The sequence below is a fragment of the Musa acuminata genome, chromosome BXJ2-7 (assembly GCF_036884655.1).
Source record: "Musa acuminata AAA Group cultivar baxijiao chromosome BXJ2-7, Cavendish_Baxijiao_AAA, whole genome shotgun sequence".
Taxonomy (NCBI): domain Eukaryota; kingdom Viridiplantae; phylum Streptophyta; class Magnoliopsida; order Zingiberales; family Musaceae; genus Musa; species Musa acuminata.
This window is the reverse complement of record NC_088344.1, coordinates 6,735,824-6,763,722: the sequence shown is the minus strand read 5'-3', so window position 1 is coordinate 6,763,722 and position 27,899 is coordinate 6,735,824. Positions and strand designations below refer to the sequence as shown.

Here is a 27,899-nt window from a genome sequence, read left to right as displayed (position 1 = left end):
TATCAAACTTCCTGCTCGTTAGAAGAGGGTCAATTTATAGGTCGATACAAGTTGATTGTCTACAAAGAATGGCGTACATAATTATATTTACAAAGTGAAAACTGTGGCTGCACAATATCTGTGAGGGATGCTTAGCCTGCATCAAGAATGCTAAATAGGGCTTGATGCAGAGGAAAAAAAAAAAAAAGAAGAAAAAACTTGTTTTCTTCCTCTTACCCTCACATCGTAACTCCAAAAAATCGAGTTCTTTGATTTTGGTAATGCTAACCACTCAAAATGTCATGATTGCCAGAAAAGGGTTGGGTCATTGCTATACAGTGAACGGTCTTGAATCTCTAAATTTGCAACATGCCAATCAACAAGTCTTGCTTGGATACATTTACACAGAACCAGGCCAACTGGAAACAACCACCATCCACTCTCATCCCTGCTTAAAATATAGGAAACAACCACAAATAAGTTGAAATATAGTACATAAAGATATTTTATGTAAATGCAATGAAAACTAATCTTTTAGGCAATGCCGGAAAAACTACTCACGTGCCCAAATTCCATGGTTGTAGGTTTTGATGTTTTTGACTTGAAGACTTGTAATGTACAAAGCCACATATGAAGGCCACAATCTGCAAGGTAAAGATATAAGCATCTTTTTCCCAAAATTTAAAAAAAAACACCAAAGGATAAAAGATATTTGAAGTGCCATGAATTAAGTGAAGCTAAAGATTTTAGATAACACATTCTTCTAAGATGCATGCAATAATTATTGCTAATAACTTGTTGACCTATTATTTATTAATTGAATAATCTGTAATGGCATAAGGAAATCTCACGTCAGAAAGCCATACAATCTATAAGCCAATGATCAGTCCTAAGCTCATTAATAAGTTACAGATTGAAATATATCAAACTGCCTTAAGCTGAATAACTCAACCCTAATAAAAGGCTTAACAACTGACCTATGTTTCTCTTATTCTCAGAGAATACAGCACATAAGCTGAGAACAAAAGTGCTATATATAATATAGGAGCCACATTTTGTATTCCACATGTAAATAAATAAGAGTTGGTCTCCACATGAACTAGGTCTTATCAAGGCAAAACTTAGAACAAAGACCATTCACATGTCAAGTAAAAGCATGTCATGGATAGAACAAAATTTAACTCACACGAGTTCAGATATGATGTGGATACATAGATCTGGAACTGGAAGATTATTGGTTTCCTCTTTGTTCTCTAGGCCTCTAGGGGAAGCTTGAAATTATTTAATTAAAAAATGAAGTGATGATTGTTTCTGGAAAAATAAAGTGCTGATTGTTGACACTGATTAACTTGTTTACAAAGATGAACAATCAATACATCATTTGTTAAATAGATCCAATTTCCTCTTTTATGCAATGTCAGTATTATTGATATTCTAATCCAGCTCAGCCCTACCAGATCTGTCGAGCAGGCATTAATTTTAATAACCAGAGATTACAGATGAGATGCAGTTGCTTAGGCAAACAAGGATCAGTAATGATAGTTTCTTCGAAGAAGAGAGAGGATAATGGGGACTGTAAGAATTGCACATGTTCTGTCAATTGATGGAGTCTATGGCACCCAGATAAAGCAAATGCAGATTATTTACTAATAGCCAGAAAAATAAAACCCTCCAAAAGATGCTTCTCTTGTCAGCATTAAAGCATTCAAGAGTTGTATCAAGCTACAGTTTGACCAAATTATTTGGTTCAAGATCATGTAGCTCATTGCAATGTTCAGAAATTGCATGGTGGTAGAGATGAAATTAATATACCTGGTTACGCATAAGAAAACTTCTGGATACTTGCTGTCCAGTATCAGCTATATGTTAAATACAAATTATTATCGGGTACCTTCTTTGACACATCAGATGATGCTTCCTTGACCTCCAGCTATTCAAAACCAATATAAAAAGAATAAATGCCTTCCAGATACTTGGAGATCATTAGAGAAACTATTCGGGATGTCTTTGTTTCTATTTATGTTTTAAAGATAAGTAAGATGATATATGATGTCACATATGCCATTTAATTATTCAAAAATATTTGTATCACGAGTTCTTATTGTCTCATCACTTATTAGAGCATTATTACTGGAAGTAGTTTATGTTGTAATCAATAGATTAGGGATATTTTAAAGTTATAGTTACTCATCATACATCATTAATATACAATTTTAACAAACTAAAGAAATGACAAAGTTTGTTGTATCAAAATTGTCTTCAAACATTTCTCTGTTACTGCAATATACAATATCCTATTCTATATTTCCAACTTTTGACATCTTACAACTCCTTGTACCAGTATCATGTAACTATACCCATGCATCGCACGACAGAACCAGAAGAGACAACCTTCCAAACTACAGTAAATGCTACCTTCCAATACCTACATGCAATGATGATCAAAGTAGAACTTACAAATGTTTTAGGATAGGAATGCATTTGTTTATATTCATCATGATACCAGCAATTTCATATCTAGAATTCATCTAGGAGTTGCCATAATTTATTACTACAAAAACACATTTGATGCTATCCCAAAACCCACAGATGTTTCACTATTCTTGATCTATCTATGTGGACTTCCATTTTCCAATTCCCATAGCTGCTTGAACCTCTGGTAAACTACCAGCACTTTGCAGTGTAACCTCTCTTGAAAGAATAATTTGTATACTTTAAAATGCATGTTAACTATGAAACGTGGAATTTGCAGGAGTTAATAAAGATAAAAGTAAAAAGAAACTTTCCTATATACTTCAACTAAACTTCAGAACAAGAAAAACAAAACAAAGAAATGATGTGACAAATTATAGCGTGAGAAGAACCAAGAGAAGAAAACTTACGACATTAATCAAAGATGTAATGTTCCATAAAGCATATACACGTGCAAGGCCTGCTGAACGTCGAGGTCCGTGACTAAAAAGAGCATTGATTCCAGCAGGGAATGGTGAAAGTATACCAAGAGGAAGAACAAACAAAACTAAGAAGACATCTGCCATGGAAAACGAATATAACTGGAGCAGTGTAAGCAGCACTAAGCTGAAATCTGCCAAGAGTAATATTGATATGACCAGACCAACAAGATCCTGCAAAAAAATAAAAATAAACAAGATATTAAGAACATTGTCAACAAGTTATTCATTCACCTATTGGCATAAGAGACCTGAAATCTAAAATTAGTCGGCACCTGATGCCCAACAGGTCTAGTATTATGCACAATGAGAGAGAAAGGGTAAAATAAGTCCTTTTTCTCTGCAAGCATTCTTAGGCTGTAACTGTCTAAAACCCCTCCACTTATCCTTTTACGTGTAACAGCTTCTTTATTCCTCAGACTACCAGCTTTTGTGTTCCTGTGAGGGCTATGAACTCTGCAGAGAACATTTATAACGACAATTAAACAAATAAGAAGGAAATTCAATTTCAACTATGACTTGTTGGACAACAATGTAAATAACAATAGCAAAAGGAAACACTTTCATTAAATAATAAATAGAAATACAGAACAACTTACCGCAAAATCTGATTGACCTTCAAAGTTCTACAACCACCATCAATTGCATTAGTCTCTGTCTCTCCTTGCACAGCATAAACAACAAGACCAAGTTGACAGTAGCCCAATGTAGTAGCTTGAAACCAGGCCAGATCAATGCAAATACCACGCTGTCTCAGAGAAGGATTTGCATGAGTTTCAAGCCAGCTGAGGACAGGCATGAATGTCACTTTAAGGTGCCCATGACGAACTAGGCGCAACTGTGCATTCAATCCAGCTACCAGCCTGTACCATATTGTTGGTGGCACAGCCTGCAATATAAAAAAAAATACATTAACATGTATTCATCAATGATGTGTTTTATATTTACAGAAATAGGTTTGAGGTTTTAAACAATAAGAACTAGACCTGGCTCATAAGACTAGTCAGGACATTGTCACTGTGGAGGGAAAAAGGAGCCATGTAACTTCCATCACCTCCAAAGACTAGACACATGGGAAATCTTTGATGGAGACGAGGTGGAAGGTCTGGCCTCTTTTCATCACCACCAAGAAAAAAGTCCAAATACCCAAGCATCAGATCTGGAGTTGCAGCCACCTACAATGATAAATATTGATACATAAAAAACTTGAAATTTTGAGGTTGAATGAGAAACAAGTGGAATACTGCAAACCGCCACAAAACCTGGAGCTCATTGCAGCATATTTCTAGATATGCATTACCTACCTTCAAACTTATTGATGGCCTCCTTTCAACATGTGGCCCATTATAGAGTAGAAGGCCTTTTCCACAGAATAATTAAGCAACATTCTTATGGCAAGATCCACCTGACTCAATATTTCAAGAGGACTGGCTCCTGCCTCTCAGGGCACCTTAAATTTGCAATAACACCCCTCAAAACATCCTAAAAATCTTCTTCAGACAATTCTAAACTACCTAAATGGTTTTCATTGTACTGACGTCATAAGATGATAACCCAAATTACAACACCTTTTTAGTCCTTGCCAGTGACATCACCTACTGGCCTTAACATTGCTACCACAAAAAGCACCAATGCCATATGAGGAGAAATCTTCTCTAGTTTCAAAAATCTACCAGACCAATATGATAACAGTGTACTAGGCAATACACTGAATTGTACCGCCCACAACCAGCCAGAAAAACAATAAAAAGTAGTTCGATATTGAGTTATGAAAAAAGTTGATTTATAGATTCATCAAGAAGATGCACTTAGAAAAGCTGGGCCTCAAAGAGTCCCCCAGTCAAGTCTTCCAAAATTGCATGAAACGAATAAGAACTAGAATATTAGTTGGTTAGAGCGTGAATGTCTTTGCCAATAAAAAGACAGCATTATTGGTGGTGCCTTTTCTATGGCTAATACATCATAATGAAATCATGTTGAATTCTTTGACCATTTGACTCAAGATCTACAAGGAGGGAAGGCATAGGTTGTAATGTTTTATCAGTCAGAAGTCTTCTCTAACATTAAGAAGGCAACAAGTTAGGAATTTTGATGACATCTTTCTAACTTACTATCCACAAACAATATCACGTAGATGAAAAGCTTGCTAACTGCCTTGCACTCCAATTATCAATTCCATGAAAGATGGAAGTAAAAAAGCTTGCCAACTGCATTATAGAATGTAATCTCCATTTATAATTGAGCAAAAGGTGGAGGGCAATCAAAGATTTAACCATGGAAGAACAACTTACAAATAAGACAATATCCAAAAGACTGTTCAAACCAGGATGCAACTGACTTACAGAAGGCATTGAGTGACAACCAGCTAAAAATTCTTGAGGCCAATTATGAAAGAAATATATATTATTGGAGAATGACTTCATTTCAACCTTTTGTTCACTGTATTTCCTATTTCTTTTTTAAATTATGTATCACTGTGGCTATGAATATAAGCATGTACTTTTCTTATCTATTACATCAGGTTTCCCAATAAGAGAATGTACATGCTACACTGGGGACTACGGAGTGAAACAAGGTATGGACATAGAGGCCATGCCCTTGCAGCGAATCAGTATGAATGTTCTATTTAACTTTCAGCCAGTAAAATGGGACTGTGGATAACCATCCAGGACACAAAGACCTGGCAGGTCATTGTACATGCCGAGGATCAATGTGGCATGCGGTTCTCCAAATACTATTATGAAATAGCACAATTTCGATTGGCAGAAGCCAAAAGAATTGGCCAAACTATATGACGGCACCTTCAGCAGGGGCTGGCATGATGCATGTCAATAAACTTCTGGCACAGTACATCCAGCACATGCGGACACATTCCATAGGAAGGACAGCTCTTGCCATGTGCTAATGTGCTGCACACCATTAAGCGCCATGCAAAGCTATAATAGTAGTGTGCCTAGGCATGTTCCAGTATTTATACATGTGAACATCCATGTACATGCTAGTATGTTTTCCATGTGTTCCATCCTTGAGCTTCATATGACTGTTCTTCACATAAGCCAATGAAACAACAAATAATTCAAAGGTATAAACTATACTATACAAACCTTAAGCCCTTCATAAAGTGCACGTGAGCGGCAAGAACGAAGGCATGCATGATCATACTCTGATCGAACAAATTCACGCAGTCTTTGTAACTTTTTTCTACGCCGCCACTGCTGCCATGACCAGGCAAGTGGATAGGCAAGTATACATAGAATGCTGTAGATTGCACCTTCCCACCACTGATAAGCAGCAAGGGCATTTATCTCATCAACAAATCTATTGTATGCATCCTCATATCTGTGAAAGAATACGAAAAAAAAATATTCAAAATCAGTTTAGCTCAAGTATACTGTTTTATTTTAAATAACTGACAGGATGAAAAAACAAACATTCATCACCAAAAGAGAATCACAAAAAAGAAAGGGTAATGTTTAACCAAGGTAAGAGATTCATAAAACATCCTACTCACACTATCTCTGTAATTTGTTCAGGGGGAGAGTGTGGAAGATGCCAAGGTTCACTAAAGGTGTTCGGGCCCATGAAGTACATTCTATGAACATGGCTTTGTGACTCCTCGACCCTGTTTGTTTCCAAAACCTATAAACAAGAAAAGATGTCATAACCACAAATGACATAATACTTGTCTTAAAAATGTAGAATAGAGAAATAACTAAGAACCTCGTTTAATGACTCCAGAAAGGGAAATGAATGATCAATTTGAGACCCATGTTGAGTTGGAGCAGGGCCAGGTAACTCATCCGTACCAACAAATTTCATCCGTGCAACACTTAGAACTAGGGCTAACAAGACAAGAAGGCTAGAAAGAAGAAGACCAAACAACCATGGTCCACCAAAAGTGTTTATCAACTCCTCAAGAGCTGTGTAACAGTGTGGCATATGATATCTTTCAGAAATACATTTGTATGGACAAGGGGTTTCAGCAACACCTCCTGTTAGAATTATTAGCAACTTCAAAAATAATATCACAGAAAATCCAATAAAAATTCATCAATTAAGCTAGTATACATTAAATGTAATACTAATATTACACCAATACCTCCAAACAAATGGATCAAAAGACTAACACATAATTTACCAAATACTCAAGAATGCAAATTCAGCTATTATAAAAATATGAAAAATAAATGTTAGGCATACCTCGAACACTTGTGTATACAGCACGATGAGGAAGTTCATTAGAAGGGCATTGGAAACATAGAGTTTCATCTGATCCAGTAACATTCTTGAATGTACCCAGAGGGCATTCCTGTAGTATATAAAAAAAATTTACAGTTCATTACAAAGTGAAATATCAAGGTTATTAACAATATTGTAATATGAAAACCAAAACAAAGATACCAAAGAACAAGTAAATATAGCAGAAAATAAGGACACTAATCACACAATATTGTTGACTTTCAAATGCCACCATTTGTCAACGATATTCACAACCATCTATAGTTTAAGTAACGAAAGCTACACTGGTCATTTATCAGCTTGCAGATTGCACTTGCTATCAAACAAGGATAAAAGTGCTATAGTAGCAACGTATCAATATACACATTATTGCCACATACTGTACCAATGAGAATACAACAGCACACATTAGCATGCATCAAATCTACCTTTTATGGACCTCTGCACATAGTAGGACAAGCACGGCACTGTGCAGCACTGCCTCTACATTTTGTACCAACATGTGATAACCACAGGTCTGTCACACAATATCATAGCGCTCCACCACTTCTCTCATATTCACTAATTAATACTGAATCTAAAGACGAGACTAAAATGATAATAATTAAGTAATTCGGATTCTCGGAAATCTCAAATTAGGCTCCATGGCTTTAGAATTATGAACCTTTACATTAAAATTTTAGGAGTGCAAACAATAGTTTGATACATGGGCAATTAAAAAAAACTTAAACACAGCACCATATATTGGTATTTAAAAGTTAAAACCATGGATGCACCCACCAAGCAATTTAACTTTGCAACATTTCCTTTGCTGTTATTTGCCGAAACATTTTGTCAGTTGTTTCTCTTTGTTATTTATCTTCTTTTCTCCATTTCACGTATTTTCTTCTTACATTTTCCTTATTGTCATCCCTATTTATTTGTCCACCTCTTCTATGTTATTCGTTTCCTTTTTCCCCTGTTCTATTGTTTCCAGCAATCCTATCTCATGGTAGTTGTTTCCACTAGTAAATAATAAGGTCAATTAGTTAAGATCAATTGATCTAAACATGTAAGTTATCAACATGTAAAAACAAGATGAGCCCCTTTACACACACGCACAAGCAAGATCCTTTACTATATCTATTCAAACTGATAAACAAGAAAACTATATCAGGAATGTGCATGGTTAGCTTTCTTAAATTCATTCTAAAACTAAATGGAAAAAGGATAATTCCTGTTCAAATTCTTGGAACAGTTTGTTACAATACATCAAGGCTTTACGAACTAGGATATAGTCATTCATCAATTCCCTTTCTGTTTTACTAGTGCTGCCACTCTCACTGAGTGAACTCTTGCGTAATACTGATATGACTGACCTAAGGTCATCATTTCATAGACTCACTAATGTCACATAAAAGGCCACCTTAGAAGAACAAATAGAACTAAAATATGTGAAGCACTATAATATTGTACAGTAACTAAACTAAATAAAAATGAGAAGAATCATATAAAATGCCTTCATGGATAGAGCACAAACTAATGAGTTACCTCGCAAAAAATTCCATACAGGCCTTTGGGGCATGCTTTTCCAGTAAGTGTTCCATTTTCCCCTGCCAAACCATGGCCTTTGCTGATGCCACCCCTGTCAGAAGAAGTGGATGATTAAGATGCAAAGCAATAAAAGTTAACCGTATTTATGTAAGATTTTCATTATTCATCAATTATTTTATATAACAAAAATATTGCAATTGTATTTTGTAAAACTTCATTAGATAGAATTCTCTTTGTTAGCTTTACTAAACAAAAAAAGAACATGTATCAATGCATTAGGCAAATTCACGAGGACAAAAGCTTCTCATCAGTGACAGGTTTAAAACACAAGTATTAATCGACTATAATGAACTAACACAAAGATGTTTCTAAAACTGAATATTAAGCATAAATAAACTATTCCAAAAGTTTAAGAAAGACAACCTCAAATAAAAGAACATCACACACAATAACAAAAGGTACATGACCAACCAGGGCCAGGATTTTGGATTTTGTTCCCAAAGGAACGGATTTGGAGGCAGGGATTAGACATAATATGTTAATCTATTGACAAATTTCAACCATTATGAACAAAAATAATATGCAACTGACTAGTTGCAGAAACAACAAAAACAACATGTGAATACTTTATCATTTAACTAATGTATCCTCTTGCAAACTTACAATTCATGAAGTAGATCTTTATAGTTTTATTGTTCAATCAACATTAGGTCTTAGTGAACAAAATTCATGTGGTTGACCTGAAAAAGAATGCACAGTATCAGGTTGAGATTTAATAACCCAATTATACGTGGGTCAAGTTAGGACTGAGTAGATTGTTGTCAACCCAATAAAACCCTGACCCAAACCCAATCTAGCTGACCTTAACTAATTCCACAAGACTAAAGGTTATTCTTCTTTTTGTTTTAACTAACAAGATACTCAAGCGTTACATACTTCATCTCCATCCACATCAATCAAAATCATGCTCAACTCGGCTCCTCCACTGTTTCACTCAGGTATTGTCTTGAGAAGACATCAAAAGAATCACAAATGATATAATATTCCCAACTATGCAGGAAAACCATAATTTGCATAAAGCAAGATCACATTAATTATTAATTACTACAAAAATATTTTAAGAGAAAGAGATTGGACTTTCTCTATTCCAATAGAAGACAAGAACACATTCGTGAATACTTATCCAACCTAAGGACTTGAAAATATATTTGAACTGTGACACTGTGACAGTCTTTGCCAGAGTTCTAACAGTACAACTCCATATACCATAGACGAGTATTTAGGTGCCACACTGCCAGCCAAATCTCAAAAGGTACCATGTAATTAAAATATTGGCATGCCTAGTCATGCAAAGATATATGAATACCAAGACTTCAAATTGCAGGTTTAAAATCTAAATCCAGTGTCAATACCGGTTGGTGGTCAAACTGGTCACTGATTGAAAAAGGCGCTCGGGCGCTCGCCTAGGCGCTCGGGCGAGGCGAGGCGAGGCCCGAGCGCCTTGCTAATGTCCCAGGCGGCGCGCTTCAAACAGGCGCCGCCTGGGCGCTCGCCCGAGCCCAGGCGCTGGGCGCTTCGGGCGAGCGCCTGGGTAAACCAAGTGACCGAACCAGGATTTTAGGTCCGGTTCGGTCCTGGTTCGATTGTTAGTTGATTCAATCGAACCAACTCAACCAATATAACCCTGACCCAACCCTAACTCGCTGCCGTTGCCACTCCCGATCCCGATCCCGATCTCGATCTCGCTGCTCGTGCCTCCCGCGAGCCCTACCGCTGCTCGCGACTCCCGCGAGCCTTCCCGCTGCTCGCGACTCCCGCGAGCCCTCCCGCTGCTCACGCCTCCCGCGAGCCTTCTCGCTACTCGTGCCTCGCTCCCTTTCCCTTTCCCGCTGCCGCTGCCGCCGCTCGCCGCTGCTTCCTCGTTTCTCTGTCAGGCTCAATATACAGTATACTCTTAATATTAAGTTTATTTGAATTTTGAAATGATTAATTTTCAATACTATTAATAGATTAATAATATATTATTTTGATTTTAATGTTGTTAATTTTTATTTATATTTTAGTGCCTCGCTTCGCTCGGGCGAGCGCCTGGGCGAGCGCTTAGCGCCTCGGGCGTTTTTGAGCCTTGGCGCCTTTTGACGCCTAGCGCTTTTTAAATCACTGAAACTGGTGTGGTTCCATTACGGATCAACGTACCAATACATTGTACAGATTGGTACTGCCTGTACCTCGGAGAAAGAGGGAAAGAAGCGGGAATGAGGAGAAGAGAAGGAAAAGGATAATTATTCAGAGGAGAAAGAAGAGGAATTGTATAGGTGGGGGGGGGGGCGGAGGTGATATTCACTGTCCAGTGTGTCCAGATATTCAATGACCGAACTAGATGAAAATGAAATCACCCACTTTGCATCCTGATTAGTTGTCAACACCTGATAAATACCAGCTCATGCTAATCAATATGAGAGATATTTTAAACCTTACGGAATACAACCAGGCACGAGCATGCACATGCATAGTAATAAATACATAATAAAAGCTATGACAACAGCCCTTGATTGCTGCTAACAGAAGCAAGAATTCCACATACAATCCACACAATACAATACAAATTATGCTAACTTGGTACACACATTTGAGCAGAAACATAAAAAGCTATGCATTCATGCTTGTAGGCAATGAAGTATGGAATGTGAATGTTAGCCACATAATGCTTAAACTAAGAGTCAGTTCAGTTGTCCATGAGCAAGCTGATTTCACTTAACAGAGATCAAAGTTAACCTGCATAAGAAATGTGACCTGTTGGGCCAAATAGGATCTAGTTGGAAAAGATTGGTAAGCGAAGCTTGAATCTGTATTGCTCTGTGGTTTGAGCCACAGTCTTAAGCAATATATACTCAATTTAAACCTAAACCTGCATACTGCCTAACTCTTACGGAACTAGCTGTGTTCATAGATTGACTTATATGTGCTGCAACAAGGTCATGTTGAATTGCAAGCAATTCTTGTTAAAATTACCATCAATACCAGTAACCAAGCGATTGGTCCACTTTACGATTTCGCACTACCCACAACCCAATATGATCAAAGGAAATTTCAGTTTTAGAAGCATTTAATATACTAGAGGGAAATGACTTCAATGATAACCATATCAAATTTATTGCAATATACTACTATATCAAAATGGCTTTCAAGAGAAACAAGTAGAAATTATTGAAATATACTATATCAAAATAGACCTAAATAAATCGTAAATCTTGTATGGGGATAGATCTGAGTGAGATCGTACCGCATCAAGCAGGCCCAGCATATGTGATTCGTTGACTGTACTGGACCTAATATTGGAAAGAAGATTCAACTAGCTTGTGGGAGCTCCTTTCAACAAAATGCTTATCAAAGTGTATACAAAGATGTCTCTCACAATCATTCTGATATGACACAAGATATTATCTAACTAATACTATAATGAAGTCCTACAGCCTATAAATTCTTAAGGAGAGCTCACCAATCACAGCATTGTAAGGGCACAACATTCACTAATATAAACTTTCAAACTTACATAGTTTGAATGGCAACCTTATTCCATTAAGTTTAATTATTATCAGACATATAAGAATAAGACAGACATATAAGAATAAGAGAATGCAGACACAAGAACCAATCAAACCTCGTGTTTATGGTTCCCTTCACAGTTGCAACTGGAAGATATTCATCCCCTGTAGAAATGTCGGACCAATGGAAGTGAATCCTTCCACCACCACCTCCTCCACCACCACTTTGACTGCCATGCCCACCAACACTTGAAAGGATAGAAGAATCACTGAGGGTCAAAGAATGCAAAAATAGAAGAATAGTACCACCAGAACCACCACCAGGCCCTCCATCAGATGAGCCAATAGTGACACCAGCTTCCATGAAGTCTTCACCATCTGCTTCAACTGAGCCATAAACAGACAAACTAACCAATGGATGCTCCATCGACCCTATCACTGTAAAGGTAATCATGATAGCATGATAATTCCAAGCCGAAAGCATCAACATGATGTAAAAAAGTATATAACATATTTCCAGATATCAGAATTCATATTGTACATGAACTTTTACAACTACATACTAGCAAAATATGTCAAAAAACGTAATTGATGGTAGATAAGATATACCTACGATACCACCACCACCAGTCGAGGATGGTACAGTGTCATTACCACTACCACTACCAAGCTCACATGGCAATTCAGCATTTCCATAAGCAATGCCACCCTTGACAATGCTTCCACCATAACGGCCATCTCCACCCCTCCCACCGTGTCCACCACCACCACCTAGACCATTGCCTAATATATTTCCCCGCCCAACACCACCTTTGCAGCCTGCATATGAGTAAAACAAGAAAAATTCAAGTTAAATTTATCAATTAGTCACTTAAACATCATAGTTGATAAAGAATAAAATAGGAAAAAACTGAACAAGAGAGAAGAAAAAAATCTTAAACCTTATCAAATTTCATAGGAAAAAACTTATGTTCAAAAAACCTCTTAACGTACTTAAAATGAAAAATTAAAGAGACAAGTCAGCCAGCTGGCAAGCATAAACTGACCAGACATGTTGGCCAATTGAAGTATTGAAGTATTGAACAACCTACAATGATGATGAAAAGAAACAAATAGTGTATATGAGTTTTGTTCAAAGATTTTTTTCATTTAAAAAATAGCTTAAAATAAATAAAGTACACTTTTCATTTGACCACTTTCATGATAAACATGACAGTAAAGCCTATAGTTGCTAAATGGGTAACTATCAAAAAGTGACAATACACACATTTATGGAATATGGATAGCCAAACACACCCGAAACATATATTAGGAAGTGATTAACTCCAACAAATCATAGTTTCATCCCTCAATCAAACCAAACATGGCAGGAGAATCAGGGAACCACCAAAGGAATCTTAGTAATTCTAAAATCGATAGAGAACAAGACTTGTAATTGATTTTGATGTTATTAGTGTATTGTGATGGATTGAACCATAAAAACACAAACAAACACTTTCAATTTTGTCAAAAGAAATATGCTAACTAGAACCAGCCTGCATAAGTTGACCAAATTTGGTCCAAACACTCAAAAGCAACTAAATCCTTTAATGAATCAATGGAATCAAAACATCTATGTTGCCAGGTAGCCAGTACTTTTAGGCTGGCAGAATATAACCCACTACACTGTTTATTTCAGTGATTTAAAAAGCGCTAGGCGCCAAAAGGCGCCAAGGTCCAAAAACGCCCAAGGCGCTAGGCGTTCGCCCAGGCGCTCGCCCGAGCGAAACGAGGCGCTAAAATATAAAAATATATAATATAATTAATAAATATAATTATTTAAAATTTTAAATAAAAATATGCTATTAAATTAAGAAAATCTAAGAGCGGTGGGAAGCAGTGGCGAGCGGCGGCAGTGGCGGGAAAGGGAAAGGGAGCGGGAGGCGCGAGCAGCGGGAGGGCTCGCGGGAGTCACGAGTAGAGGGAGGGCTCGCGGGAGGCGCGAGCAGCTGGGAGGGCTCGCAGGAGGCGCGAGCAGCGGGAGTCGCGAGTAGAGGGAAGGCTCACGGGAGGGCTCACGGGAGGCGCGAGCAGCGGGAGGGCTCGCGAGAGTCGCGAGCAGTTGGAGTCGCGAGCAGAGGGAAGGCTCGCGGGAGGGCTCACGGGAGGCGCGAGCAGCGGGAGGGCTCGCGGGAGTCGCGAGCAACGGGAGGGCTCACGACTGGGCTCGCGGGAGGCGCGAGCAGCTGGAGGGCTCGCGGGAGGCGCGAGCAGCGGCAGCGGGAGCAGGAGCGACGAGCAGCGAGATCGGGAGCGGCAGCGGCAGCGGGTTAGGGTTGGGTAAGGGTTATATCGGTTTAGTTGGTTCGATTGAACCAACTAACAACCGAACCAGACCTAAAATCCTGGTTCAGTCACTTGGTTTACCCAGGCGCTCACCCGAAGCGCCCAGCGCCTGGGCTCGGGAGAGCGCCCAGGCGGCGCCTGTTTGAAGCACGCCGCCTGGGACATTAGCGAGGCGTTCGAGCCTCGCCTCGCCTCGCCCGAGCGCATAGGCGAGCGCCCGAGCGCCTCTTTCAATCACTGGTTTATTTCATTAATAACTGAGAAAGACTACGCACTTAAAATCAGTGAGGGAACAGAACATAAATGGTGTATGTAATATATGTAAGACATCATCATTATCTTTAAACCAGTTTGAAGTAAATAGATCATACCCAAACCAGTTGCACTAATTCTTCCAGTAGGAGACACAACTACACTTCGTGCCCTATGGAAATGAACAACAGTTCCTTGAACAAGTCCAGCAACATCAATATCTTCAACACGACAAATCTGAAAAGAAACAGACACCCACAAGTAAAATTCTAAGGCAAATCGAAATCCTAGAAGAAACAGAGTTGAAATAAATAAACAAATAAACAAATGCAAAATGAACTACCTGAAGGGTGAAAGATAATGAAGAATTAACATTGCAATCTTCTGGTGGATGAATCAATTCCAAAGGACAATCTTTTTCCTCACAATTCAGCCTAGGGGCCCTAAGACCACATATGATCAATGAATTCAACTATATAACCAGACATCATAACACAATAATACACAAGCAATGCACACAGATACTTCTCAAAAGAAACAAAGACAAAAACTAACAAAACCTACATGTCATCACCGGACGCATTTATTAGTGGACCCCTCAAAACAGAACCAAGTCCAACCTACAGAAAAACCAAATAGTAACTATACATTATAAATAAAAATATAAGAAACAAAAGTTCTTGAGATGGTGGATCTAAAGGGTGGAAATATGGGATGATGAGTTTGTTCATGAAGAGAAGTTTTAAAAGCAATTATTAGCAACCATATGATGCAAGTTAATGCAATGAATCCAGTCTGTACAAAGTAAAAGACAAGCATCTGTAGGAATAATATTCATCAGTTATTAACATCATTTTTCATCTTGACTAAAAACAGAAAAACATTCTTGGGTACACAGCCAGATATAAATTTCCAAAAGCTTGAACATAATATACATTGAGCGATTCCAAAAGGTTGCCGGCGGTGATCAAACTCATGTTAAGCTATGCATACATGTTTGCGAAAAAAGGTGGCTGCACGCATGAGGCTCTTTCCAAGGTATAATAAACAGCCTTACCCTGCAAGCAGAGACTGTCTCCAAGATTCAAACCCATAATAGTCTCATTGGTTGAAAATTTAACCTATAAGAATCCCTTTGAACTACATACCAAAATACTCTTCTTTAACAATCACCTGGAATCTGCATGTGCCAATAGGGAAGGCTAAATCACTAGAATTACTTCCTAGAGAAGATATGCATGTGAATCATCTAATATGATCCTCAAAGAAAAACAAAAGGTGCGCCTCATATCTACACCTTGCAAAAATACTATTTTGATTTAATAGCCTTTTAGCCCCAGTCCCAGGAGTCCACAAACTTCTAGATAAAAAAAGGTTTCAGAATGCCAGACGTTCATTCAGCAAATGATCTTCTAAGTATTCTACATTGTATAAAAAAAGGAAGAAATTTCCATTATATCAAACGGCATACATGACACACACATAAACACGTAGACTCGAACCTCAGACCTATCACTTATGTAACAATACACTAACTAACTCGGATGTCTCAGCAGAGACAAATATTTTACAACATCAACCAATAAAAAAGACTCTGTATTAGTTAACCCTAAGTCAACCATTAAAGCATCAAAAAGAAAGTTCCCTTGAGCGGTACACAACCATGTAACTATTTAACTCTGAAGCTACTGTCTAGGACCTTTATTAAGATTCCAAGAACAAGATGAACAAAGGAAAGACTATAAATCATTCCTCAGCCAGTATAAAATCTTATAATATACAGTATAATATAATTAACAAACAGACAAAAAAACATTGTCTGCTAAGTTCTACCAGTGTTCATGACTATATTATGAGGTAAACAAAAATATATAGATGACCAAGGATGTATCTGTAGCGATGAAAAATATATTCAACTATGTACTCTTCAAAATAAGTGAAATTCATGTGTGGCCCTCTAAATTACCTAAAATCGCAAGCTTATAGAAATTATATAGTTTATTCCAAGGTTCGCAATACCGTACCGTACCGGTATTTCGACCTGGGCTCGGTACTGGTATGGTCCGGTATACCGAGCGGTACACCCAAATGTATCGAGCGGTACACCCAAGTGTGCCGAGTACTGTAGCAGTGCTACAGTGCACTCAAAGGTGCGGGCGGTACGGTTCGGCAGACCCTGATTTATTCACACTCATGAAATTGCTCACAAGGAACACATTTTTGCATAAGTTACAAAAAAAGTAGCAATCCACCAGTCAATCTCAAGTACAAAGGATTAGAAGTGTCATACATCATGGTTTTGCATTAAAAATAACTTGTACACATAAATGCATAACCAGCGTTACATGTAGATACACAAGATAAGCAATTTAGCATTAAGTTATAAATACATGATAACAAAAGGTGGAAAGAGAAAAAAAAAAAAGACAATATTTTGATCAGAAACAAGAACAGGTACATCATTGAGATAATATTGTGCAGATTGCCAAAAATAACTATAAAACAATTTAATGTTCAAATTAACAAATATGCCAATTGCCAAGATTAAAGGATAAAAGAATCTTCATGACTCAAGGATAAAAGAATCTTCATGACATATTCGACTGCAACAGATCTTGTGACCAAAACTATTATGCAATTACATATACTAAAGCATATACACATTGCATAAACACTATATCTTACATGGATGCTGTAAAAGAGTGACAATATCAGACGTTGTGCCTCAATTAGATCTCCAGGTCCAGATAAATTAAGCAGGCCTTGACCATGAACTCCAAGATTGGCATTAGAATGTATCATGGAAGATTCCTGACATAGAAACAAAGCTAGAAAATAGAGCTTCTGCCATCTTTTGCGCACTACTTATCTTTTTTTGGTAAAAAAAAAAAGGACTAATCACCAAACAAAATTCATTACAAACTTAGAATCATTAGACTACCTTCAGAACAATCAAATTACTCGCCTCAAGTAATGAGGTTGCAACTAATGCATCCCCACCACCATTAATGAACATTTTCGAATTCCACATCAAAAGCATCTTCACAGACATTCGTAAAGCCCCAAACACCTAAATTCCAAAAACAAAATGAAAAATGCTGATATCAGATTAATGACATACAAGAGAGCAAGATATATATTGAAAGAAAGAAGTGAGCAGTATACTATGAAAAAAAAGAGTGAAAGACAGTGGTGAAAAAGATATTTAACTCATTAAATTCATTAAACAACCAAAACGCATCTATGAAGATAACAGCAGGCAAAGATGATGGATTCTACTTGATAATGTGTTGGTACATAACTACATACAAGAATTGACAATTTATATGAGAAAATTTTCAGGATATTTTATCATGAAACATGATCAACCAACAGTTAGTTTACTAAAATTGTCATCAGGATGAATTCAAATTTATATTTGCACTTTCTTAAGCAATTGCAAATAGTACAACTAATTCAGAACAATTTCACCAATTAACAGGACTTCAAAGTTCCATAATGACTATTCATTACAGTCAAAAGGAACAAAGTCCAAGCATGTAAATGCTAGGTACAAGCAAATCTCAACCTCATGGAATGCCAAAGCATAGTTTTATCCTATAGTTCATTTTCCAAGTTTGCTTCAATTTTTGTAAACAGCCAGTTATGGTGCTAAACAGGTCAGTCAGCAAGCTGTTGATGCAACTATATCAAATTAAACACAAAAACACACAGAGAAAAGAACATATAAAGAAGCAAAAGTGCAGATTACCATTCACTATATGTGGCAGCAGAAGCAAATGCCTAGTGACAATTTGCTTGAGTAGACATAGAAAAGACAAGAAACAAATACTTAGAGTGGGTGTGTGGGGGCACCTTAATTATTGAGTCACTCATCAAAAGTTCTTCAGCCAATAGCTCAAACTCGGAGTAAGGGTAACGAGTCAGACCAAATGCCAACATACCACCAGAAAGAAGGCTAAGTTGTCCTTGAACCTGAAAAGAATATAGTAAAAGGCAAATTCAGAAGCATGTGAATGACTTATCACAATATGAATTTAATTATTGGACATTAGAAACAAAAGAACTTTGTTTTGTTACCATAAACGACAAAAGAAGTACACAGTTACCCACATCAAAGACATTCAAACATATACCCACATCTAAGTCATCTAAATCAACCGTTTTGTGCAACATTTAAAACAAGCAATACCATGCATAGAAACATTTAGAGCAAATACATAATCATGTTCGAACCTGTAAAGAATATAGTAAAAGGCAAATTCAGAAGCATGTGAATGACTTATCACGATATGAATTTAATTATTGGCATTAGAAACAAAAGAACTATGTTTTGTTACCATAAACGACAAAAGAAGTACACAGTTACCCACATCAAAGACATTCAAACATATACCCACATCTAAGTCATCTATATCAACCATTTTGTGCAACATTTAAAACAAGCAATACCATGCATAGAAACATTTAGAGCAAATACATAATCATGTTCTAATGTGACCCAGAAGAACAATTCACGAAAAAGCAGGTTTCAATGGACCATTAAATACAAAACTAGATGCCTTTCAAATCACAATGATTATGGCAGACAACCACAATCAACTATTATATGACCCACATTCAAATTTTTAGTATATCTTAATTATCCATGACAGATGGAGCAAAACTGAAGCATTTTTTCATAATAAAACATGAATCTTACTAGTCAAAGGAGTACTTGAACCCAGATAAATGATAAATAACAGGGTCCAAAGTAAGCAAAGTTAGGTTAACTATTTTGTCAGCGTTTTCTAAATTTACCTAATTTTAAAGTTACAGCCGTTAGAATCCATTGAGAATGGTAAAATAAACAATTACATACAACAATATAAGACAATTTATGTACAAAATATCATTTACATACCTATATCACTTGTTTTCAAGATCAATAGAGAAATATAATCATATAGCAATTCTAAAAGACAAAGGAATACATGACACCAATTGCAAAATATATGGATCAAGATGACATTACATGCATAAGTTAAATTTCACTTGTCTTTTGTAACTTCCCCAAAAAATAACTTTTTAATGAGCATAAATGTAAAGCTATAAATTTATGATTTGGTCTTAGCATACACTTGACCATTAACAATACAGAATTGATTGTATATTCTTTAATCACACAGATATAATGTTATTTTGGATATTTAAATTAAACTACATAAGCAATTGCATATGCCTTAGCATTCCACATATGCACCATGTGATAACTTGACCACCCACATACTGCAAATCCCTTTTCTAATATATTGATTTCATATTATGATTAAAAGAATTTTTGACTGGTCTCCGCCAGCATAAGGGATTTGCACAAACTAGTGTGCCAAGTTATATCATGCAGACAACATATCAAAAACCCATAAACCCAATATAAAAACCTTGTAAATGAGAACAATTATCTCTTTAAAACATGTCCTAACCAAGCAAAAGCACAACATGCACCACTAATATTCAAAAACATATTATAGACATTTTGAGTAACACAACAGATTAGGCATGTTGTGACATGTAGTCATAGCAGATGTTTTGGTATATAACTATTGATCAATGACCAAAATAATATAAAAGAACAAGAAACTGACCTGTACGCGACTCCAAAGTAAAGGAACAGCAACTTTGGCACAATTTGTAATGAAAACATTAGTCCAAAGTGGCTGATAAGGGAACTCTAGTAAAAGTGTATCAGTCTGTGTTGACAAGTTATGGTTGCTAACTATAAGGCTCTTGGGAACTGCATCATAAAGAGTCCCTGCAGCTCCAGCATTTTCAGGGCAACCAAAACTCCTTCCACCTGCACAGACAATATCACTATACAGCATCCAAGAAATTCAAAATCCAGCGACATTAACAAGAAAAGTGCTAACAGTTATCATTAAGTCCAAGAATGGAGAATCTGAAAAACAAAGAATGCACTTAACATATGAAAACCATGGTTTTGAAGTGCTTAAGCATAAGATTTTTGGCTTACCCTGGTAAGATAAATTGGGTACATTACAACTCAGTTCCAAATAAAAGATTATAAGAACATTAAAAGGTATATAAAGAAAAGCAATCAAACAGTGACTAAGGGACTATCCAAAGTATTGGTGTTCCTTACAAGTTCTCTCATTCAGCTGGGGGAACATAAAAGGAGGTGTTGGTTCTAGAAAGTCAAGATACAAAGCAAACTGTAAATGGTTCAAGCAAGATGGAGATGAAGTGTGCTTCCCTAAGTAACAACCATTAGCTTAGTCTAGCAGGAATTTGTATCCAAGCAAGTTTAAATTAGCTAAGAAAAGAATAACCACGCAAGAATAAAACAAAAAATAGCAAAAATAGATCAGCATGCAAAATAAGAATCCTGCAGTGTGCATGCATATGGTTAAATGCACAAATAACAGGCACATGAAAATTAACGTATGCAAAAGTAAAATAAACAAATAAGTACAAATATCAATCAATACTCGAAGATGGACAACCATAACTTACCGTGAACAAAAACACGTGGATCATCATGCCAGCTAAAAACTGCAATAGAAACACGTCCTCCTCCGCCACCAGCCAAACCACTACCACCAGAAGCACTTATTTTTCCAGTGCCCTTCCTGCTCTTCAAGGAGGAATTAAATAAACCCCACACACAGTTCATGATAATTTAATATGAGCATCAAACATCATTTCGTCATTAAACGAATTATACAAGTTTCCATGGAAAAATAAGGGCAATAATTGACATGCACTTATACAATGTCAATAAGAAGCTAAAAGATGCATGATATCTTTCCTGCTTAGTCTTGAATCTTGACATTGGCCTAGGTAACTGGACTATTTCATCAACCTTCATATAGGCTTATAAGACTAAAGAAGCTGTCAAGTCGCTAGGACTGCACAAGCTTGATATGTTTTCCCATAGATATATGTGAAATGTCTAACACAAGTGTATGTAAAGTGATTGTTCAAAGTTATTGCCAAGAAGCTTGGAATTATCATACATACATATGTATAATCATGTAGGTTCATTGTGCCAAAACTAAATAGGTTGCCCACATAATAAATAGTTGTATGTTATTACAGCTTATATGGTAAGAATCATCCTAGCATCATAAGGGCGTCATAAGGCATCTACAAAATTACATTTATTCTATAAACTATAAGATATCCTAAAGTTGCTCTAGAACAATTTTTCTCCCCATATGAATGCAAGTTTTCTATTTTTCAAAAATAATATAATATTTTCCAGACAGAAACAAAGCCAAAAAGTGAGCTGACTTATAATCAGGTTCATCAATATGGTAAACCTAGGCAACTAGGCTACCATCAGGGAGTCAGGCTAGGTCTAATTCCCAGGATGACTCACGTTATTTGAAAATACGTAGTCCTAGAATAAAAACAGTAACACCAGCCATATGCAAAATAATGGAAAATTTAAAACCAAAATAATTGGGAGAAGGATAATCTGGATCTCAGAAAGTAATCTCACTCGATCAGTTCCTAGCGAATATCATAACAGAAAAGAAACTAAAAAAACAACAGCAATTCTTATATCATCAACAGGGCACGGCCGAATGGGCAACACTTTACACATGCCACCTAGGATTAGATCACAGAGCTAGAGGATCCACGCATATCGATGCAGCCGAGCCTCTACCATGTCAACACTAGTATGAGCTCATTGTACTCGATCTTATGGTTTAGATGTACGATCATAATTGTGGTCTTGATGTATGATGATAATTGTTCTTTTTTTTCCCAAGTCTTATTGCTTTTATGATATAGAGCAATAGATCAATAACAATAGCCAAAGTTCTAGTACACTGCAACGATGCAACCTCCGCAACCTTACATGTCTCAATCATACTTGCCTTAGGAGGCTGCTCTGTCATGACCCAAGCCTGATGGGCAAACTGGTTTATCAACTTTGTTTGACCCATATCACTGGTCAAAATGCTTAAACTGAAGTTGACAATAATACACTCATCAAACCTCTATAAGTCAATATTAATCTTGCTCACTTTCGATATGGGACTAATCAGGGTTTTACAATCTCCCGACCCAGCATAACCTAGATAAAACCCTAGCATGGTGCATGTGAGGAGTAGCCCAATGGTGGCTCCACGCCATGACAAGTCCTCTGACTTCATCCACGAGTAGCCCTTTCCTACTCGAACTCTCTCACCAAACCCAAATACTACATCGGCTCTAATACCAAATGTCACGACCCAGGCCTGATGGGCTTATCAACTTCATTTGTCCCAGACCACCGGCCAAAATGCTTAGGCTGAATTTGATAGTAGTATACTCATCAGACTCTTATAAGTCAATCTTAATCTTACCCACTTTTGATGTGAGACTAATCAGGGGTGTTACAATTGTAACACCCTAATTAGTCCCACATCGGAAGTGGACACGACTAAGATTAGCTTATAAGAGTCTGATGAGTATACTATTATAAATTTCAACCAGTGATTGCAAAAGGCGCTCGGGCGAGGCGAGGCGAGGCCCGAGCGCCTCGCTAATGTCCCAGGCGGCGCGCTTCAAACAGGCGCCGCCTGGGCGCTCGCCCGAGCCCAGGCGCTGGGCGCTTCGGGCGAGCGCCTGGGTAAACCAAGGCGACCGAACCAGAATTTTAGGTCTGGTTCGGTTGTTAGTTGGTTCAATCGAACCAACTAAATCGATATAACCCCAACCCTAACCCAACACTAACCTGCTGCCGCTGCCGCTCTCGATCCTGATCCCGATCGCGATCTCGTCGCTCGCTGCCACTGCTCCCGCTGCCGCTGTCGCTGCTCGCGCCTCCCGCGAGCCTTCCCGCTGCTCGCGCCTCCTGCGAGCCCTCCCGCGAGCCCTCCCGCTGCTCGCGCCTCCCGCGAGCCCTCTCGCCTCCTGCGAGCCCTCCCGCTGCTCACGCCTCCCGCTGCTCGCGCCTCCCGCGAGCCCTCTCGCCTCCTGCGAGCCCTCCCGCGAGCCTTCCCGCTGCTCGCGCCTCCCTCGAGGCCTCCCGCTGCTCGCGCCTTCCGCTCCCTTTCCCTTTCCCACTGCCGCTGCCGCCGCTCGCTGCCGCCGCCGCCGCTGCTTCCTCGTTTCTCCATCAGGCTCAGTATACTCTTAATATTAAGTTTATTTGAATTTTGAAATGATTAATTTTCTGTAAATAGATTAATAATTTATTATTTTGATTTTAATGTTGTTAATTTTTATTTATTTGAAATTATTGTTATAATTATATTATATATTTTTATAATTTAGATACTTTTAAATAATTATATTATATATTTTTATAATTATATTATATATTTTTATAATTTAGCGCCTCGCTTCGCTCGGGCGAGCGCCTAGCGCCTCGAGCGTTTGTGGACCTTGGCGCCTTTTGGCGCCTAATGCTTTTTAAATCACTGATTTCAACATAAGTATTTTGGCCAGTGGTTTGGAGAAAACGAAGTTGATAGACCAATTATCCTATCAGTCCTGGGTCATGACATTTGATACCAAAGTCGACATAGTATTTGAGTATGATGAGGGAGCTCGAGTAGAAAAAGGTTGCTCGTAGATAGAGTCAAAAGACTCGTCACGGCATGGAGCCACCACTATGCTACACCTCACATGCACCATGCTAGGGTTTGGTCTGGGCTATGTTGGACCTTGATGAGAACATCAAGCCCCTGAGTGGGAAAAATTATAGCACCTCGATTGATCGTACATCGAAAGTGAGCAAGATTAAGATTGGCTTATAAAGGTATGATGAGTGTATTACTATCAACTTCAGCTTAAGCATTTTGGCCAATGGTTTGGGCCAAACAAAATTGATATGCTAATTAGTCCATCAGGCCCGGGTCATGACATGCTCAGATTGCTCATTAAAATAAAGGTCTAGACGATAATGTTTTTGAATAGGTTTGGTTTCTTATACTCTTAAGGCCAAACCAAAACCATGCCCTGACAAACATGTATGCCACTAGTTAACAATTTATTTGTTACGAAGCCACCCTTTTTCTTTGTTATTTATTCTCTTCCTACTTTTCACAACACAATCTCACCTTGAGAGTGAATAAAGTATAAGCAGTGAAAGAACCTTATTAAGTCATTCTGCAATGAATTTATTTGGTGTCAATTGGATGCTCACAATTTATGGTTTCTAATGCTTTATAAACGGGCCAAATCATACCATGCAGCCCAGTAAATTATATTGCAAACAAATGATTGCAAAAATCTAGAGGGTTTATCTCCAAGAGACAGGAACCATGTCATCAGACCCAGTCACCCAGCAACTTAGGTTTAGGACCAATTCAACCAAGAAATTTCTATAAAAGAAGATACAAATTTTAAAAGCATATACAAGACTCTCTAAGCAATTCAATCCTACGAAATTGGTAATTCAAAGGTCACACTGATCGATGATGGGAATAATAAAATAGAAAATCACTTTAGAATCCCCATTCATCAATTACTTCATCAATTACTCGGCACTTCTTCTCTTACTAAGTTGGATTTCTATCAGTAACATGGCCCTCTCACAGCAGCTTGTTCATCAGGAACTGGCTCATCCTACTACAGTTACCACAGCCTCTCGGACTAGGTGAAATACAGCATTGTGCTCCCACTTTTTGAGCATCTTTCACATAGGCTTCCAACAAGGGTCAGATGAACTCAATCTCTCACAAACAATCAATATTGCAGTATGCTGGCCCATGTTTTCATTTCTTTCAACAAGATTTGCAAGATATGCATGAAGATCAACCAAATCTAAACCAAAAGCCTCCAAACTTTTGTGAAATTCACAAATTGCCTCACGTCTAATTGAAATCAGTGTGTCCAATCTCAGAATCATACAATTCAAAGAAACCAATTCTAACTCAATTGATTGGTGTTCCAACCAATTACCAGTTGATTGATTCCAGTTTTAGACAACCCTCCAATTACTGATCAAGCTTAACAAATTAGACATCCAACCAGCCAACTTTCCAACTAATCCCAGTCCAAAAAATTTACATAATCCATTATGCTTAATACAGGCCAGATCACAACCAAAATCATATAACTAATAACAAACCTAAACCTAGGAATCTTAATATTTCTACTATGCACCAACAAAACTAGTTAAATCAATCCCAAACGTCGTTTCAAGCAACCAGTATTTCTTATTTCCCTTTACCCTCAAACACACATATGTCTCCTATAATATTCTCCTCTACGGGTTACAAGAGTGGTTTCATTTGTTAACTCATGCTTGGACATGCAACCTAAACGTAGACCAATAAAGCAGATGCTGATATGGAGCACCATGTGACTTGGATTTAAATGTCAAATAGAAAAACATATTTCTTTTACTCTAAGTTTAAGTTACTAAAAAAATACTGGTCTGTAACTACCACAATAATTTAAACTGGCAAAATCATATGTGAAAGTATATATTGTAATGGTCAACACTGTAGTTTCTACTGCCCCAAGCTGAATCTGAGGAAGTAGTGCTTATTCATGGAGAACAGTTTTAGCATTAGCTACTTCAGGAAATCATAATTTTTTAGCCTTTTGTTTTAGATCAAAATTTTATATTTCTGTGCTGAAATAGCATCCTGATTTTATTGTGTTACCTAAAGTTGAACAAAGCATCCAGGTTTATGATGTTTATGATAAGTACTACCAGCAATCAGCTAGTATAATTTCCACCAAACAATGCTGTGTGTGCAATATAATTACCAACTATAGGCCAAGTATGCTAATTTGAGATCACAGTCCGCTTACATTTTAGCCGCACTGATGAAGATGCTCCCACCTGACCCTCCACCACCTAGAGAGCCACCCTCACCACCATCCGCTGTAATACTACCGTTAACCTCAATCACATCATTGACCACCAAGTAAACCCGTCCACCCCCTCCCCCTCCATAATCCTTCTCCGTGCTTGTCGAGCTGCCCTTGCTGCCGTAGTTGTCAGGTTTCATCAGCGTGGACCAGGAATATGCATCCCCTCCCCAGGAGTCCTCCTGTGTCTGCCCCTCTTTCACCACGCAGCTAGCGCCTCTCCCACCATGCCCACCGCCATCCCCATTAGTCCCCGTAGGAACCCCACTGGTCTGGGGAGGCGGATCCCCCGCCAGCGCTACCGTATCAATCGCCGCACCCTCGGCGAGGCTCATGTTGCCCGCCTGCATGCGGACAGTCCCAGCCGCAATCTTGGCATTCCGCCCGATCCGGATCTCCCCCGTAAGATTGACGACGATGGAGCACCCGGCGACGGAACAACTGAGCACCACGTCGGGGTAGAGAACGAAGCTGCCGTGCGCCTTGGCAAAGAAGTCGCTGGACAGCTGCACACTGGTGTGGAGCTCGCAGAGGGTATTGAAGTCGCCGGTGCCGCCAAGGTCGCCCTCGCAGGAAGACGAAGGCGGGTCAGGGGGCGATGGCGGCGGGGCGGGCGGGGAGTAGTCGTGCCACAAGGATTCATAGCTCAGGATCGAGAACCGCTCACTGCGATACGGCCCGTCGTCGTCCGCCACCGTCGCATCAAGAGCGGACGCCAGCCGAGGGTTGTCGATATCAGGGAAGATGAGGAGGAGGAGGAAGACACGGACGACGACGACAGACGCGGCGGCCATGGGCGGGGGAAGGGGAAACTCATGAGAACTGGGGAAACCCTAGGGCGTCGATCGGGCAGGAATTTGGGGAAGAAACGATCCCCAAACCCAGCGTTGGGTTGGATTGGATTGGGGGCTTCTCCACTCTTCTTGCTTTGCTTTGCCAAATTTGACGAGAGGACCGAAGAGAAGGCGATACGGGGATCGCTCGCATCAAGCAGATGCTGCTATTTACGGTCGCCCGAAAGGGATGCGAACAGAGAAGAGGGAAAAACATGGGCGAGACACGAGTCGGCAGGCGAGAAAAGGAGAAGAGAAGGGCGGTGAGCGCACCGGTCAGTTGTGCGGACAGACCGAACCCGCCTCGTGATTCGCAACCCGTTGATGAGATAATGTTGTTACGTGGCGAAACGTTGATGATGGAGCTCGCGTTCCCTGTTCGAAGACGGACAGCGTAAACCGAGTTTTGCGGGGTCTTTTTA

The 27,899-nt window shown here is 38.6% G+C and overlaps 1 protein-coding gene across 2 annotated transcripts; it reads right to left on the bottom strand.

Annotated features, from left to right (window-relative positions):
* On the bottom strand, positions 1–27,691 carry LOC135616893 (uncharacterized). 2 transcript variants are annotated; one of them, XM_065116625.1, is made up of 22 exons: positions 26,585–27,690; positions 21,335–21,450; positions 20,449–20,657; positions 18,680–18,799; positions 17,766–17,894; positions 17,510–17,635; positions 15,389–15,444; positions 15,168–15,267; positions 14,944–15,061; positions 12,857–13,066; positions 12,364–12,685; positions 8,700–8,793; positions 7,131–7,239; positions 6,651–6,922; positions 6,442–6,569; positions 6,035–6,269; positions 3,917–4,105; positions 3,530–3,819; positions 3,206–3,386; positions 2,862–3,104; positions 541–623; positions 1–427 (listed from the first exon to the last, which is right to left on the bottom strand). In XM_065116625.1, exons 1-22 carry the CDS (start codon positions 27,436–27,438, stop codon positions 280–282), a joined length of 4,332 nt encoding a protein of 1,443 aa, XP_064972697.1. In that variant the 5' UTR covers positions 27,439–27,690; the 3' UTR covers positions 1–279. The 2 variants fall into 2 exon arrangements, with proteins under 2 accessions (XP_064972697.1, XP_064972698.1); XM_065116626.1 differs by lacking the exons at positions 1–427; positions 541–623 and adding an exon at positions 642–1,909 and having other exon boundaries at positions 26,585–27,691.
* Between the last annotated feature and the right edge of the window lie 208 nt (positions 27,692–27,899).

What these genes read in the sequence shown, in the direction of transcription:
- LOC135616893 (XM_065116625.1), bottom strand. Translation starts at nt 27,438, where the DNA reads ATGGCCGCCGCGTCTGTCGTCGTCGTCCGTGTCTTCCTCCTCCTCCTC. An exon ending in TTCATCAGTGCGGCTAAAAT is followed by an intron (nt 21,451 to 26,584) that starts GTAAGCGGACTG and finishes CTTGAAGAGCAG; the next exon opens with GAAGGGCACTGGAAAAATAA. An exon ending in AAGGTCAATCAGATTTTGCG is followed by an intron (nt 3,387 to 3,529) that starts GTAAGTTGTTCT and finishes TGTTCTCTGCAG; the next exon opens with AGTTCATAGCCCTCACAGGA.